The sequence below is a fragment of the Castor canadensis genome, chromosome 4 (assembly GCF_047511655.1).
Source record: "Castor canadensis chromosome 4, mCasCan1.hap1v2, whole genome shotgun sequence".
Classification (NCBI taxonomy): Eukaryota; Metazoa; Chordata; class Mammalia; order Rodentia; family Castoridae; genus Castor; species Castor canadensis.
Window position 1 is genome coordinate 18,054,288 of NC_133389.1, and position 15,446 is coordinate 18,069,733.

At 44.2% G+C, this 15,446-nt stretch overlaps 1 protein-coding gene across 2 annotated transcripts in view; it reads left to right on the forward strand.

Annotated features, from left to right (window-relative positions):
- The first annotated feature begins 11,225 nt into the window (after window positions 1–11,225).
- The window catches only part of Ccbe1 (collagen and calcium binding EGF domains 1), a 235,174-nt gene continuing 230,953 nt past the window's right edge, over window positions 11,226–15,446 (forward strand). The window contains exons 1-2 of one of the 2 annotated variants that reach the window (XM_020170555.2): window positions 11,232–11,776; window positions 12,241–12,321. In XM_020170555.2, coding sequence (XP_020026144.2) covers window positions 11,643–11,776; window positions 12,241–12,321 — 215 coding nt within the window. In that variant the 5' untranslated portion in view covers window positions 11,232–11,642. Of the gene's footprint in view, window positions 11,777–12,240; window positions 12,322–15,446 lie in introns of both variants that reach the window. The other variant, XM_074069699.1, reaches the window with a different exon arrangement.

A 15,446-nucleotide genomic window follows, 5' to 3' on the forward strand; every position in this document is an offset into this window, starting at 1 on the left:
TCCTTTCCTCATGGTCTTGTGTGATCCTGCAGGTGGAAATTGGAAAAACTGTTATCTCTAAGATGGAGTCCTGTTGTAATCTGCGATGATGTCTCTCGCCCTAAGAGAATGGTCAGAAAGGGCCTTTTAAGTATTTTGTCTTCATGTTTTATATCCCTGGTGTTTTCTAGGACAGTGCAAAGTAGTCACTCATTCAATCATGCTGGAAATGTATGTATATATATATATATATATATGTACATATATATGCATATACTAGCTATACAGGGGGCTTCACTGTGACATTCACATAAGTGCTTACAATATCTCTTAATTAGATTCATCCCCTCCATCTCATTCTGCCTCATCACCCCTCCCTTCTTCTTAGAACAATTTCACCAAGTTTCATTGCTCTATTTACATACGTGAATACAAAATACATCCACCATATTTGCCCTCCTTCACCCTGTTTGTTTACCCTCCCCACCCTCACTGGTACTTAGGATCTGTTTTACCTTCCTGGCCTTCATTTTTCCCTTAAAAATGAACCACTTGACTGTTCAAGTGGGTTGTCTTGGCATTTCAGACATGTATATATTATGCCTTAATTAGGCTAACCCCATCACTTACTCTATCTATTGCTCCACTCCCCTACTTTCCAACAGCTACAGTGCATCGCATTACATGCCTTCACACACAGATGCATTGTGTCTTAGAATTGTTCACTCTCCACCGCTCTTTCCCTCTTCTGCCTACCCATGTACCCTTAGACAGACCCACTAGTACAATCATGTTCTCTCTCTCTCTCTCTCTTTAAGGTACATAGGATCCTATATGTATTTGTGTATACATTTATCTCATGAAGAAAAACATGCACCCTTTTACCCCTCTGAGACTGCATGCCACAAATATTTAAGAAATGATTGATTAAATGTTCATTAAAGGTTTGAGTTTTAGGTTTCAGAAGGATAGGAATCAAGAGACAGATGTAAAAACTCTTAGCCAGACATGGTGGTGCATGCCTGCATGCCTGTGATCCCAGCACTCAGGAGGTAGAGGCAGGAGGATTTTGAGTTTGAAGACAGCCTGGGCTGCATAGGGAGACCTTGTCTCAAAACAAAACAAAACATAACAAAACAAAACCAAGGGCTAGGGACATTGCATAGTGTGTGCAAGGACTTGGGTTTTGATCCCCAGCACCACACACACACTCACTCATACACACACACAAAACCCAAACTGCTTGAAGAATATTATAACAATATTAATATATTATTATTATATACTACGGGGCAGGAAGGACCAACAGTTACCTTGAGAAAAGAAAAAAAAAACTTAAACTTAAAAACTAACAAAAATGCAGAACTGGAAGTTAGGAGGTCTGAGTTCTCATTCTAAATGCACCCAGTAGGATGCAGCATAACCTTTCTGGGTGCATTTGCTCATTTGTAAGTTGAAAATAACAATGCCTACCTTGCAGAATTGCTTCTTTCCTTTCAATAAGTATGTAAGAACTTGGGAGGGTGTCCCCGGGGAACTGTACTCAGATATTTGGGTACATCCAGACATGGTCTTAAGGGGTTTTATTCTCCAAAGGGCCTGAGTAGCACCAGGAGACACATGCTAGAGAAGATGACGGGACCGGTCCCCAAGACTACAGCTAGATGGCATCTGCATAGCTGTGAATCCTGGGCTGTGCACCGGCCAGGAAGAGATGCATGGAGTGGCTGGCAGGAGAGACTGGAACCGAGACTGTGAGGAAGGGCAGTTTTTAGCATAGTGGAGAGGGATGTCACTCACACTACCTTCCAGCCCTCACTCTAGGGAAATGTGTGCCAGGTTCTTGATACTGAAAGAACAAGTCAAGTTGAAAAGGCTGCACCACCGGGGACTGGGATAGCTAGGAGCTGGCAGGCCACCTGCTTCCTCCCCACAGAGCACTGATGAGTAGATGCTGCTGTGCCCTGGAGACCTGACATTCTATGCACTAAAGGGAACTTACATTTTCCCACCATGTACCCAGTTGTGTAAGGGAGGAAGGTAGTTATCCACCCCCGTCACCTTCCTGCCTTGCCCACCAGCCACCTGGTCCTGTTAAGGTCCCTCAGAATTCTGTGTCCCCTCTGATCCTCCAAACCACCAGTACCAACATTCTAGCCTATGCCATTCTGTCCAGCCCTAAAGTTCCAACTCCCCATTCTGTTTTCCTCCTGAGCCTCTAGACCAGCAGCATCCAAAAGAAATATAAGGTGAGCCACATATCCAATTTTAATTTGCCAGTGGCCTATTTAAAAAGCAAAAAGAAACAGCTGAAATTCATTCTGTTAACAAATTGTATTTAAGTCGATACAGCCAAAATATCATTCATATAAAAATTTAATGGGATATTGCATGCATTTTTTTCATATTATCCCTTTAAAAATCTTGCATGTGTGCTTACCACACATCTCAACTTGGAGGAGCCTCATTTTGCGTTTTCCATTGCTCCAGGATGCCAGCATTACAGACTGAACAACACTGAGCTCTAAGTGCAACTCAGCACTGAGTACCCTTCCAAAGTCCTTCAGTCACCCGGTCCCTTCTGCTTGCAGGGGAAAGGAAAGCAAAGGCAACATTTGGAGCTTCTCCTACAGGCAGGTGGGGGAAGGTATTGCTTCCATCTCTTACAATGAATGGGAGAAGAGCTGCTACCGACATTCCAACCAATGTAAGTACCACGCAGCATCAACATCGTGAGGACAGAGCAGCCTCCACCACCAGCAGCAGGTGAGCTGGAGGAGGTGGAGGCAGGGTGGAGCAGGAAAGGTCAGAGCAAACAGGTCAGGCTCATGGGATATTCATGACAGTCTCTGAAGCCAGAAACTTGGAGTTTAACGGCTGCTTTGGATTTGTAAAAGCATAAAAAATAAACAGAATTCTAAGAAAAATATTTTCACAGCTCCTGGGGTCACTCCAGGACAGCTGAAAGATAAGGGGGCTGCTGAACCAAGCTGGGAAAACAAAGGCAAAAAAAAAGCGGGAGGAACCTCAGAGAGGAGATCGACCAGGCATAAAGGCCTGAGGGGGGAGACTGAGTCATGAAGATGAACATGTGCAAGGGAGCCCAATAACCAGTAGATAGGAGCTGAGAGAAAGGGCAAGCTTGGCCTCAAGGGAATAAAAACTTTAAAGTTGAGTGCACAGGTGGACAACTAGCTCCTTAGAATAGGGCTTTTCAGCCCAGCTCCTCTGACATCTCGAACCAGATGACTGATTCCTTGTGCCAGGAGAAGCACGGGGAGGGGCAGCACCGTGCACGATGGAGATAGAATGACTATCAACATTCTGGCCTCTGCACACTGGATGCCCATAGTGAAGGCAATTCCACCACCCTGTTCTATCTCCAGACATTGCTAAATCTCCACTGGTAACAAAACTGTCCCCCCATTGGTAAACAAAGAATCCACATTGAGGAAGGGGACAGGACATATTTTGCAGAAGAGCAGAGGAGCAGAAAGAAAACAACAGAGAGACACAGGAAGGCTGGAAGCTAGAAGGTGAGAGCATCTGCCCTCAGGAGGAATGACAGCAAGGTGACTAATGAGGGAGACAAGCAGAAAGCATATCAGAGAGAAAAGGACCCAGAAGGACACTGGGGACCACTGTCCAAGAGATGATGCCAGCCTGAGATGGAATTGACTTAGAATGGCTCTCTTGGAGGGTTCAATGTTGGGTTACTGACAAGCAGGATCAGGGCCCATTAGTCTTCTCTCAGGACGGGAAGATGTAAGAGCCAAATGCATGTCAATTTTGCCTGTATACAACATTCAGGCTAATTATAATTATACTACAGATAAATATTGGAACTGAGCAAAGCTTCCAAAGGGCTCAACTTGCTCTCTGATTAATGATCGTGACTTTCATCAGAGATTTCAAACCAAGTAAACATCTCTAAGAGACCCTTGGGTCTAAACATCACTGATCAAGTAGAAAAGAGATAAACAATTACCCTAATCCACCACAAACAAGAAAGGGATGCATGCCAATTAAGTGAAATGAACCCAGTCTGCTTATTTTATCTGGCATTCCTTTGGGGTTCTGCATTATTGGTAAGGATTAGGACTGGAGAACGCAAAACCATGGTGATCTGAAGTTGTCCACTGCAGACTGGCCATGGCCCGAGAGCTGGGGATGTGTGCTGATGCGGGGCCAGGGTTGGGGATGGGGAAGACAGAGAGAAATTCAAAGCTCTTCCAACCATCTGCAGCAAACCTTGACTGTGCTTGCTTACTGTATTCTTTTTGGATTACAAAGAATCAGTTTCTAAACAAAAGGTGGTTCCACAAGAGTATTTTGTCTAGATATTTCTTTGTGGTGACTGCAAAAAAAAAAAAAAACTCCCTTGTTGTTTCATAATCTCCCAGCTTCATGAGAGTTCTAGATCTGGTAAAGATCTCTTTCAGGTCCAGGGACTGGAAAGATCAATTGCCAAAGCACCAGAACTCCAAGAGCATGTCAGCATTCCCACATCAATCAGCAGAATGCTGTCCCCAGGAGGACTGGTCCAAGGGATATAGCTCAGCTTCATTACAAAGAGAGGTCATCTAAGAGACACAGGCGAGAACCTAATGGAGGCTGGTTGACACGGAGCTGCAGATGGAGGATGGTGACCTGGGCACGAACAACAGATTCTCAGGACTTTTGGTCCTGTGTGGGCCTTGGGCCTTCCCTGTTTCCATTTGTACCTGGGGGAATACAGGGGAAAACTACCCTGATGCTCACTTCTAAGTAGGGCAGTCCAAGGTAGGATTTAGAGCATGGGATGGGGGTGGGGGGTAGGGGACGACCAAAATGGCCTTTATAACTCTATGCCTCAGGCATTTAATTAAGACCACTGCCTCAGTTTCCTCACCCTACAATTCAGGAAATAATGGATTCAGTGACAGAAGATTGCAATAAGGATTAAATGAGGTAGCACCTGTAAAGTGTTTAGAACAATGTCTCAATGTGGCAAGTCCTCAGTAAATATTTGTTGTTACTATCCTTTGTGTCAAATTCTTGGGGAATTATCCTCATCCATTAAAAGCTTGCAATAATGTAGCTTTCTTGGCACTATGTCATGAACAAGCATCCACGTACCCTCCTGTGGGTATATGGTTCCAAGGAGACCACCATGAAGGAAAACCCGCAAATGTCCAAGATGCATAGAGTTCAATTCTGTACTGCAGTTGTTAGATTCATTTTTTCCCATAATGCCATGCAACTTTCCCTAAAGTCATGCCCACCTTTCAACAAATCTCAAATTTTTACCTTATCACTTCAATTAAGCATATTAATTTTGCCTTGCTTTTTGGGCATCATTTGCTTTTTGGGAGGCAGATTTTCATAAGATTAAGGGCAAGGGAACACTTAGCAGACCACATAAAGAGTCAAACAAACTAACCATAGTGTGGGATTGAGTTTCTCTAACATCAACTGAGCTGTGTGATGCATGTACAGAAATTTAAAATTTTTGGTCTTGAAATTTCTTTTGATTTTTATTTATTGACCATGCTTAGTCAAAACTGTGTGCAATCAATCTATGTATGAGGCAGACTAGTGTACTACTAGGATCTAATAACCTTTACTGTGAACTCTAAGATTGTTCTGCACAATATGGACTGTGTTTTTTCTTTATTTCTAAATGTTCTGATGGAAGACTATGGGCTCCTTACTCAGGGCCCTGTACTCTTGTTGTAAAATCCCCATGTAAGCCAAATAGAAAGGCTCAGCAGCTGGGGTGTTGCCCAGTGGTAGAGCAAGCACCTGGCATGCACGGTGCCCTGGGGTCAATACTTTGCCACTCCTTGAAAAGACTCAACAGAAAGCAACACAATGTCATAGCTGGGTAGATTTGAAAAGTATATCATCTAGAATTGGTCACAGAGATATTTAAGTGGCCACCTCCATGAACATATTTGAAGCCCAGTTTGATTTAAAATATGCAAAAAAATCAGACAGTGCTCAGAAGCATAGCTACTTTCCATTTTATTTCTAGAGATCACTACTGTAGTCGACTCACTCAGGGGCCTTCATCATTCCCTAGCCTCTGACAAAGCACAACGTCAATGACCTCAATGTCAATGCTGCTACTTAGATTAGGCTGTTCTGTGACAGGGTGCCTCTAATTCTAACATCCATTTGGCCAAGTCAGATGAGACAGAATAGATGATCTAGAATAGCTGCATCCAAAAATAAAGATAATTGAGAAAAAACAATTAAAATAAGATTAGGTGTCATTTATAATCACTAATGTGACAGGCTTGTTATGTACCTCATTTACTCTTTTCAACAACTCTGTGAGATGGATTATTATTATTTCTCTTTATGGATAAAGTGAGACCCAGGAGGACGAAGCAAGCTGATTAGGGTCACAGAGGCATTAGGTAATAGAACTGAATTTCCAACCTTTGTAAATCTGATTTTTAGGGCTAGGTTCTTCTTACTTTCCAATTCTATTTCTCTAAGCCAAGTTTTTAAAAAAGAGAAGTAAGGTCAACTTCATATTCAGTAGGAAGTATTTTTACTTTGTAGTAAGCACACATGCAGTGCTGACATAGATACTATAGTTATATTTATTCTATCATAAAAGATAACTTGGTGGGCTGAGAATGTAGCTCACAGGCAGAATGCTTGCCTAGCATGGCCCTGGATTTGATCACCAGTTACCAGTTCCACCAAAAAAAAAAAAAAAAAGATTCCTTGGTTCAGATCAGAAAACTTTAAAGTCTTGTACTTGCTGGACACCATATTGTTGAGCTGAGTCTCCCAGGTCTCAATAAGTATCAAATAACTCTTTCTCTCTCAGAGATATAAGCAGGGTTAACTTTATACAAAATAAAGCAGAGAGACATTGTTGGTGTTGGAATGACAGAGACTCAGAGGATCAGCTCACAAATCCTGAGATAATTCTAAAGCCATTTTCTAGATGAGAGCATGGGCCATCAGCCCCACCTCTGCTGTTGGCCTCTTATCTTTCCTTGTTCATGATTGTGAGGACTGCAAGAGAAGAGGCCATCCCAGCTCTGCATATTCTGCAGCCCCCATTAGCGGCAAAAGGAGCCACAGAACCATGTGGTTTTAGAACTTCTCCAGCCCCAAATCCTAGTTTTCATCTCAGCTCTGATTGACCAAGGAAGCCGCTGACTGCTATTGTTATAACAAGATCCTTCCTTTAAAAGAAACCAAGGACTCCTAGACTGGGACTCAGTTTTATGTGCATGCATGTTTGTGTGTGTGTTTTAGAATGTGGAAGAACAAAAGACACCCAAATCATGTGACTAATTTTTCTTAATATTCTTGAGATATGCAACCATGGAGCAAGTAGTTTTTCTTTTTGTGCTGTGTACGTATTATTTTTTTTAGTGGTCTAACTGATCTTTTAAAATTTTACTACATTGGGTAAAAATTACATGATTCCATCAGAAATCAGACACAGGAATCAGACATTTCTTCCTGTCTTGGGAGAAAATTCCAGAGACCCACAGCTTCGATAAACTTTCAGAACTTAAGTAAGTTACAACTAAGACTGGATTAATATAGACATAATGTACACAATGCAAAACCAGGGCTTTAAAACTCATTTACTGCATTAAAAACATTTGGCTCTTGCCTCAAGCATTCCCTCACAAGGGCTTGGAGACAGGCATACTTCAAAACTTTCAAGATGTAACCCTAATTCTCTAAACAGAGCTGGCTATATGTCAATCAAAACCGAAACCCAAAGAAAGCTGTCAGGGCAACCTGCTTATTCTAGGGACAGCTTATCTTAGGTTGATCACTCATAGCACAGCACGAAGATGGTTAGGCTTGTTTCTTTAAAGAGTCCTCATCTTACAGGTAAGTGACTGTTGCTACATTTCAGGGAGACCAGCAGGAAAAAATCTGTCATTTTAACAAAGCAACTGATAGGTCTTTTCCTTTACAGTTACCTTGACTCTTGTAACTCACCATGTAATTATCCTGAACAGAACTGGGAGGATCTGAGATCGAATTTGTGATCTGTTTCAAATATAGATAGCACAGGACTTTCTGCCTATGTAGTCCAGTCAATTAACATTCCTTCAGCTTTTTTATTCAATACTGATTTTGCTTTTTTTTTTCTTTACTGTTGTGATGGATATGGGTACATTGTGGCATTTACCCGGGTTCCTACAATGCATCAAATTCATGTACCATACATGAATTTACCCCCTCTACCTCTCTCCTTTATCCCCTCTTCCCTGATTCATGATTTTGCCTTTGCTATAATTGCTTTACTACACACACACACACACACACACACACACACACACACACAATAAAAATAGCACATTTTTATGAACCACTACAAGTCTTCTTAAAGGAAAAAATTAAACAACAAATAATCATCTGAATTGGTGGTGATCTGAAATCATGTTTTTAACCTATCTCTTTTCTAATTCGAGGTTGATCTTTCCAAATAAGATGTTATAGGGTCCCTTAAAACTATGTTGGCTATGTTTAGAGGTCATGCTGTGCTTTGTAGCCTAGTATTTCCTTTTCCCTTTCCCTTTACTATTGAAAGCTGGCCTCCCTTTTCTCCAGCCAGCCCATCTCATCTGCCCCCAGGCAACATTTAGCATACTGTTTAACAATACCCGCTCCACTGGGGATGTACCCTGTAGCACAGACTACACTCAAGAACAGGGGCTCAACCCCAAGCCCCTAGGACACAATAAGTTGTATAACTGCACTCTCTGGTTTGTTTCAGGGTAGCTGTCAGATCTATATGGAAAACACTGCTGAGTGGTATGCTGAAAAGAAGTAACCACACAGAGCCTCCCCCAGGAACATTTAGGTCTCAATCATTAATCTTTGCAACACTCCTATTAAAGAGGCAAGGGGCAAATTCTCTCATGCCAGCTGTTCACAGACTAGAGGCTGGGGCAGATCAAGGGAGGCAGGCCTGGAGTTGGTGCAGGGTCTGAGGAAAGAAAAGCCTGAGTTTCCTATCACAGCTTAGAACTGGCATCTCCCATGCAGGTTGCAGCCTGAGTAAGTGCACACGTGCCTTTTGCAGGACTGTTTAACTTTTCAGACCCTGATATCCATACATGGCCATCCACAGGTCTTTCTGATTGGCTCTGTTCTTCAGTCCAGATCCCCAAGCCCAACACAACTAGCTGTCTATAGGCTGAAATTCCAGGCCTACAGGCAAAGGTTTTTAGAGGTCTCAGTTGCAGCTCACCTCTTGCAGAAATGCTCTGAATACACACACACACACACACACACACACGAGATTCCTCCTCAGGCAATCTGAGTTGTTTGCTGGGCCTGGCACCTTCTTTAGCCCCTCCCTCATGCTCATAGATGGTCATCATGGGGACCAAAGCTAAGAATGAGGCAAAGAAGGCGCTGACACCAGTTTTGTATCACACAATTATGTACACTGGACATGCCTCTGCTTTCAGGTTTTTACTTTTTTTTTTTTGAGACAGAATCTTGTTTTGTACTCCAGGCTGGTCTCCAGCTCTCAGTCCTCTTCCTCAGCCTCCCAAGTGCTGGGATGACAGGCATGCACTGCCACACCTGGCTGCTGTTCTCATTTTGTGGTGTCCACACACATGATTTAGCAAGTACTATGTGATGAAGCCAACAACAAATATCCTATAACACAATCCATAGTTTGTAGAACTAACATCCATAATTTCACATTAAAAAACAAAATGAGGAAAGAAAAGGTAGCAAGTTATCAAAATAGAAGAATTGGTAAGACAAAAAAAAAAAAAAAAACCCAAAATAGAACCTCCTGCCTGCAGGATGTCAGCTTCGCTCCAAGATGGGAATCAAACACTTTTATGGCACAATTTAAAGTGATTCAATTTTTATAAACTCCAGGATGGGTTCATTTTTCATGTGTTTAGTGAGGTCTCTCTTTAGGAACCCAAACAGCTGTGAAATAGACTCCAATGTATCTAGAAATCAAAAAGCTAGAAACCTAAAACCCAAATTTCCATGCAATGCAATAGTTTATGTTAAAAATAATGAGTCAATGTCTACTGAGCCCTTGACATACGCCAGGCACTGCGCAAAAAAGTGCTTTATGTGCATAACTTCAGTTTAACACTTATAGAAATTTATGAGGGACACCCCCCCTCCACTTTACAGATTAGAAAATGGAGTTTCAGACAGGTAAACTGCCCAGAAAACCACTGCTTGGGTTTGAATCCAGAATTTTTTTCTGATGGTCACTCTTAGGTTCTTCTCTTCGTGGTTCTGGAGTGGCTTCTGAATTACCTGTTGAAAACTAACTTGTTTTTGTTAACTAGCAGCACCATATTTTAATATCAAGAGTGTCTTATCGTCTCCCACCTCTAAGTAATTTGTTTCTGAACTAACAATGAGACACATGCAAGGGATATTGTGAGAATCAAATACAATCACGAATGGCAAGACCTTTGAAAAATGTAAAGCATTCTATAGAAGACTGAGGATGTCACTGCTATCAAAAATGTGAACGTGTATGTGATGTGTGATCAATTTCAGCTGATCAGAACATTGTATAACTCAAAACACCTGCTTACCAAGACAATGTGCACACCTGTAGCTTGTGAACAAGTGGCCTTCTCACTTATTGGTCTGCGATGCAGAACACACAGAGGTTGGAGTTTAAGCATGAAACGTGTCGTTTTTCCAACTTACTTTTGGGCTACCACTACTTCTTTGGCTCCCTGGTCCACACCGTTGTCACGAATCTCTCTTTGGAAAGCACAGAAAACTGAAGTGCAAGTGCTAAGGCACTAACTAACGTGAATTACAGTTGGGGTCCCTCTCTGTTTTTTTATTAGTTACCCATAAACAAGGCAGAACTCACGATTAACAAACACTTCCTCCTACCAGCCCAGAAGGAGTTCAGGGCACTAGAGTTTAAAACTTCCAGTACCAGTCAATTGAGAGATCCTTGTTCGTCTTGAACTCGAATGATAAGGAAAATCACGACACGGTTGATGAACAAATGAAAGGACCCGAGGACTTTTTTTTTTTTCAGATTTTAATGAAGACGGATTGCATTTTATCAATAGTGCGATTTGGAAAGACCCTAGGTAGCCTTTCAAGTTCTGCTTCCCCGGCATGTAATAAGAAAGATAACTGGCACCGTGGAAAAGCACAGTGTAGGACCTCAAGGGAGAAAGAGTTTAGAAATCCAATGACAACAGGAAGGAAGCTCATTAACCCCTCTCCTCTCCACCCCTCGCCCGGGTGAGAACCGGCGGCTCCTCCTCCTAGGCGTAAGACCCTGATGCAAAATGCAAACAACCGCCCGCCTGCCTCACCCTTGTGCTCCTCTTCCAGACTAGGAAGAGCGAAGAAGGGAGGGCACAGCCCTAGCCAAGCCGAGCCAGTCTGTTAGTCGGGCTTGAACGTCGAGACAAGACGCCCCGGACTCGGGGGTCCTGGAACCTGACCCACGCCGCAGGCACCTCCTTTACAAGCCTGACTCCTAGCCGGATTCCCCCAGCCCCAAGGCTCCCGGAGTCCCTGTGCTGCTCGCAGGTGGTGCAAACGCCCCTGCTCTCGGGCGCCTCCTGTTGGGCAGAGGGAAGGCGGCAGTGGCCGCCGCCGAGAAGCGGGGCACAGGGCAGAGAGTGAGCTCGGGCCCCGGGAAGAAGCCAGGAGCTTCCCCGATGGTGCCACCGCTTCCTCCGAGCCGGAGAGGAGCGGCCAGGGGGCAGCTGGGCAGGAGCCTGGGTCCGCTGCTGCTGCTCCTGGCGCTGGGACACACGTGGACCTACCGAGAGGAGCCAGAGGATGGCGACAGGTAAGAGCTAGCAGCCCCAGCGGAGGCGAGGTCCTCCTGCATGGTGCGCGCTGGGCTGGCGGGGTGCAGGCTGTCTCCCACCGCCCGCCTTCGCAGCGATCCGCAGGCCCTCGCTCCTCCGGCCACTGACATGGTGCTCAGCTGCCCCGGCGACTTCTAACTCCGCTCCAAGTTGCGGCCTCGGCGCTCCCAGCCTGGGCTCCCCTAATCCGTGGGTCCCGACTCTGTGAAACCTTCCGTCCCGCGTCCCATGCCCTGCCCTGCTTCCTTAGCTTTTGCTTTCGTCAGAGGCTGGGTTTTGTCGGTTCTGATCGCCTCTGGCTCATTCCTGTCCTTGAAGTCCGTTCCGTATACGCGCTCGGGGACCAGTGCCTGCCCCGCGCGCAGAGACGCGAATCCCCGCGCGCGCACTGCCCTCCGCTCTGTTGCTGACAGTCAACGTTTCCTCGTCAACTTTTTCATAGAGAAGTCTGCTCCGAAAACAAAATCGCGACGACCAAATACCCGTGTCTGAAGTCTTCGGGCGAGCTCACCATGTGCTTCAGGTAAGCCTCGGGGGCTTGCGGAGTCCGCAACGCCACTGCGCACGCTGGCTGGACCCGGAGGCTGCGCTGCAAAGGAGGGATCTGGAGACGAGCTGCGGAACCCGGACCAGAGGCCGCGTTTGTGCTGGGTGCATTTTCCCTGGTGCCAACCTTTGGGTGTTTATGGGCCTGGGCAACCAAATTTGCATCTAGAGTGTGTGCCCCGAGATATTGGGAATGTTTACCCCTCCCTGAAATCCGTGCGTGGTGGAAGGGAAAGGCTTCCAAGTTTTTGAAGGAGAGTGGGTTGGACTGTGGATGTAAACAGTGGGGCATGGAGAAGATGAATGGCTGCTTTTGCACTTGCGTTGTGTTTTGAAAATACAATCAACAACACAGAAATATTTGGCACTTGCCTGTCTTTTGACCTTGTGTTAGGACACAGTGTATCACTGTCACGATCTCTGGGCAAACGAGTGGGGAGAGGTTTGTGGGTGGATGATGTGGTTGTGTTAAGTGAAAACAAACGTCCAGGTTGAGATTCAAGAAAGGAATGGTATGGGGTTCCACCTGGGTGCTCCTTAAAACTAAGCCAGTACAGAATCAGGGAATCTAATTTTAAGATGCACCCCAGGTGGTTTCTATCCCCAAAGGAAGGAACCTCGGTTTCCTGCTCTTTTGGAGGCGAAGGTTGTCATTGAATCCTTGGCTTCTTTTCCAGTCTCTTAGTGGATGGAGGAGGTAGCACCCTAAACGTTTATTGGTGGTCTGAACTTAAAAGGTACTGTGGTCACATGCCCATATCACACTGTCTGAGAATGAACACTGTTTGGAATATCAGGATGATTACTGGGCAGTACAAAGTAACAGGACAATCTCCAGAGATAGACTTGAAAGAAAAGTTTGAATATTCATTCTGTGGTAGCCAATGAATCAATCATGCTTTTTGCTGCAAAAACTCTTGTTCTGCCTACTCAAATGCTCAGAAATAAAGTGGCTGCAGGGCTGCTCAGTTTAGTGGCATAAAAGTACCATCAGTTACATCCTCATGCTTTTCCGTCTGGCTTTGGCAAAGGGAATGGAATGATGATTACTTAGTTGAATCAACAGCCACTTCTTAGACTTGGAAAGGGCTGCGTTCTCCACACACATGGGGGTGAACACCAGCTAGATGAGAGTGTGTTCAAGTGGCAGATAAAGGCTTTTGGAGAGTAACTGGATGAACAAGGTCACCCAGCTGGTGAATGACCTGGTCGTGCTGGCAGCAAGATAGTTTGCCTAGTTCCAGCCCTGTGTTTCATCCACATGACCACAGTATTTCTTAGGACACGTTGTTTTCCTATCAGTGCTGTATAAAGCCTCTAATTTCACATGGAAAGTGTCCCTGAGATGGTTTGCTCGTTTGTTCAGTCCCTAAAGGTCACACTTCACATAAATCAGTGACAGTTACAGAACCTCTGTCAGGTTTTCAGACATCACCGGTGCCTGATTATTCTATTTGTCATGCTGCTACTGCTAACTTTTCCAGATTGCATAAAGCAGTGTGGTATTTCTCTTACCCTATCTCAGGGATACTAGCAGCATCTTGGCACATGTTTTCTCTAAGCAGCCACCAACGACACAGCCTGTGAGGTCTAGCAAAGAAGATTATTTTATGTCAAGGAAAAGAGTAAAGAACTTCAGTTTGCAGAATGGGAGAGGATACTTTCAGCTGGAGGAACCAGTAAGGATCCCTGTGAATATTAATAGCTTGGTTTTGATTTTAGATTTGTTTTCTTGATGTCCAGGTGTTCTGTGTGTATTTGCTTGAACTTATATTATTTCTACAATTTGCTCATTTCTTCAAGACAAAGTCAGTTGGCAGTTGCTGCCTTCGTTTTGCTCTTGAGCATTAAAATTGGTGGAAGGCTGTGTCCTTGGTTTATGAACGCTGATTGTCCTGACCTATAGCCCCTCCTGCTTTAAGTGTGGCCTAGAAACCAGCACAGCATCCTATGGGTAGAGGTTAGACTCTCAGACCTCTCCCCAGCTCCTCTGAATCAGAATCTTCCTCTTAATGGGATATGCATTGAAGGTTGAGGAGTTCCACCATGGAAACCAGGGTCCTGGGCCCCCGACATGGTACAAACCCATTTGGATGGATCCTCTGGAGCTGGAGTGCTCTGCAGGTGAGCAAGGAGTTAGCAAACACTTCAACCACATTAATCTAAAAGAAGAACCCCAGCCAGAGTCTTTTCAAGGGTTTCTCTTAACAAAGCTGTAAGTGATGTGACATCCATGCCCAGGGATTATCTTTGGAGTAGTGGAATCCACTTTTTATCAGGTGTCTTTTGGTGAATGATTTTCTGCACAAGTGAAAGGACTCTGAACTTGAAGGGATTTTTAAGTCATTGTTGACATAGAAGGTAGGTCTGCTACAGCAATGGATATGGTAGATGAACTAAATCTGATTTGTCACCATTCCCCAAAATGTATGGAGACCTAAGTGACTTAGAGGACAGGTGGATTCACCATCATCTTTGTTACAGACTATTCCCACCCCGTTTTACGTGATCTCACCTAAGCAGAACATTTCTGCTTTTAGCATTCTATATTAGATATTAAATAATAATAATTCGAGGACTTCCCTTGTGCTTTACACATCATTTCTAATCAGTAGGGTCACTCTGTAGCATTTATGTTATCTCACTTTTACAGAGGAGAGATCCCGAAACTAGAGGAATTAACTAACATGGCTACGCATTCAAAGCTAACACACATGAGAGCCAAGATTTGAACCTGAATTTGTCTGGCTTCAAAACCTGGGCTCTTTCATCATTACAGAGATGCCTATAGATGGGGTTGAATGTTCCAGATCTGCAATCTAAGAAAGGAAGAAGACTGTAAATTCAGAGGGCTATTAATTTCAGACAGCTGATTAAAAAAAAAAAAAACCCACTAGCATCACCCATGTCTTCAGTGGTTCTTTTGAATTATCTTTGAAGACCTGTGAGGTCTGCCTTGGACAGTTGGCCTTACGTTATCATATGACATGTAAAACTGGTTCCTACATGTATAGCTTTCCTTCTTTGTAGGGTTTTATCTCAATTACAAGGTCATGTCTCTGTAGACTTTCTCCCTTCAACCTTGCATCTTGCCCAGTACCC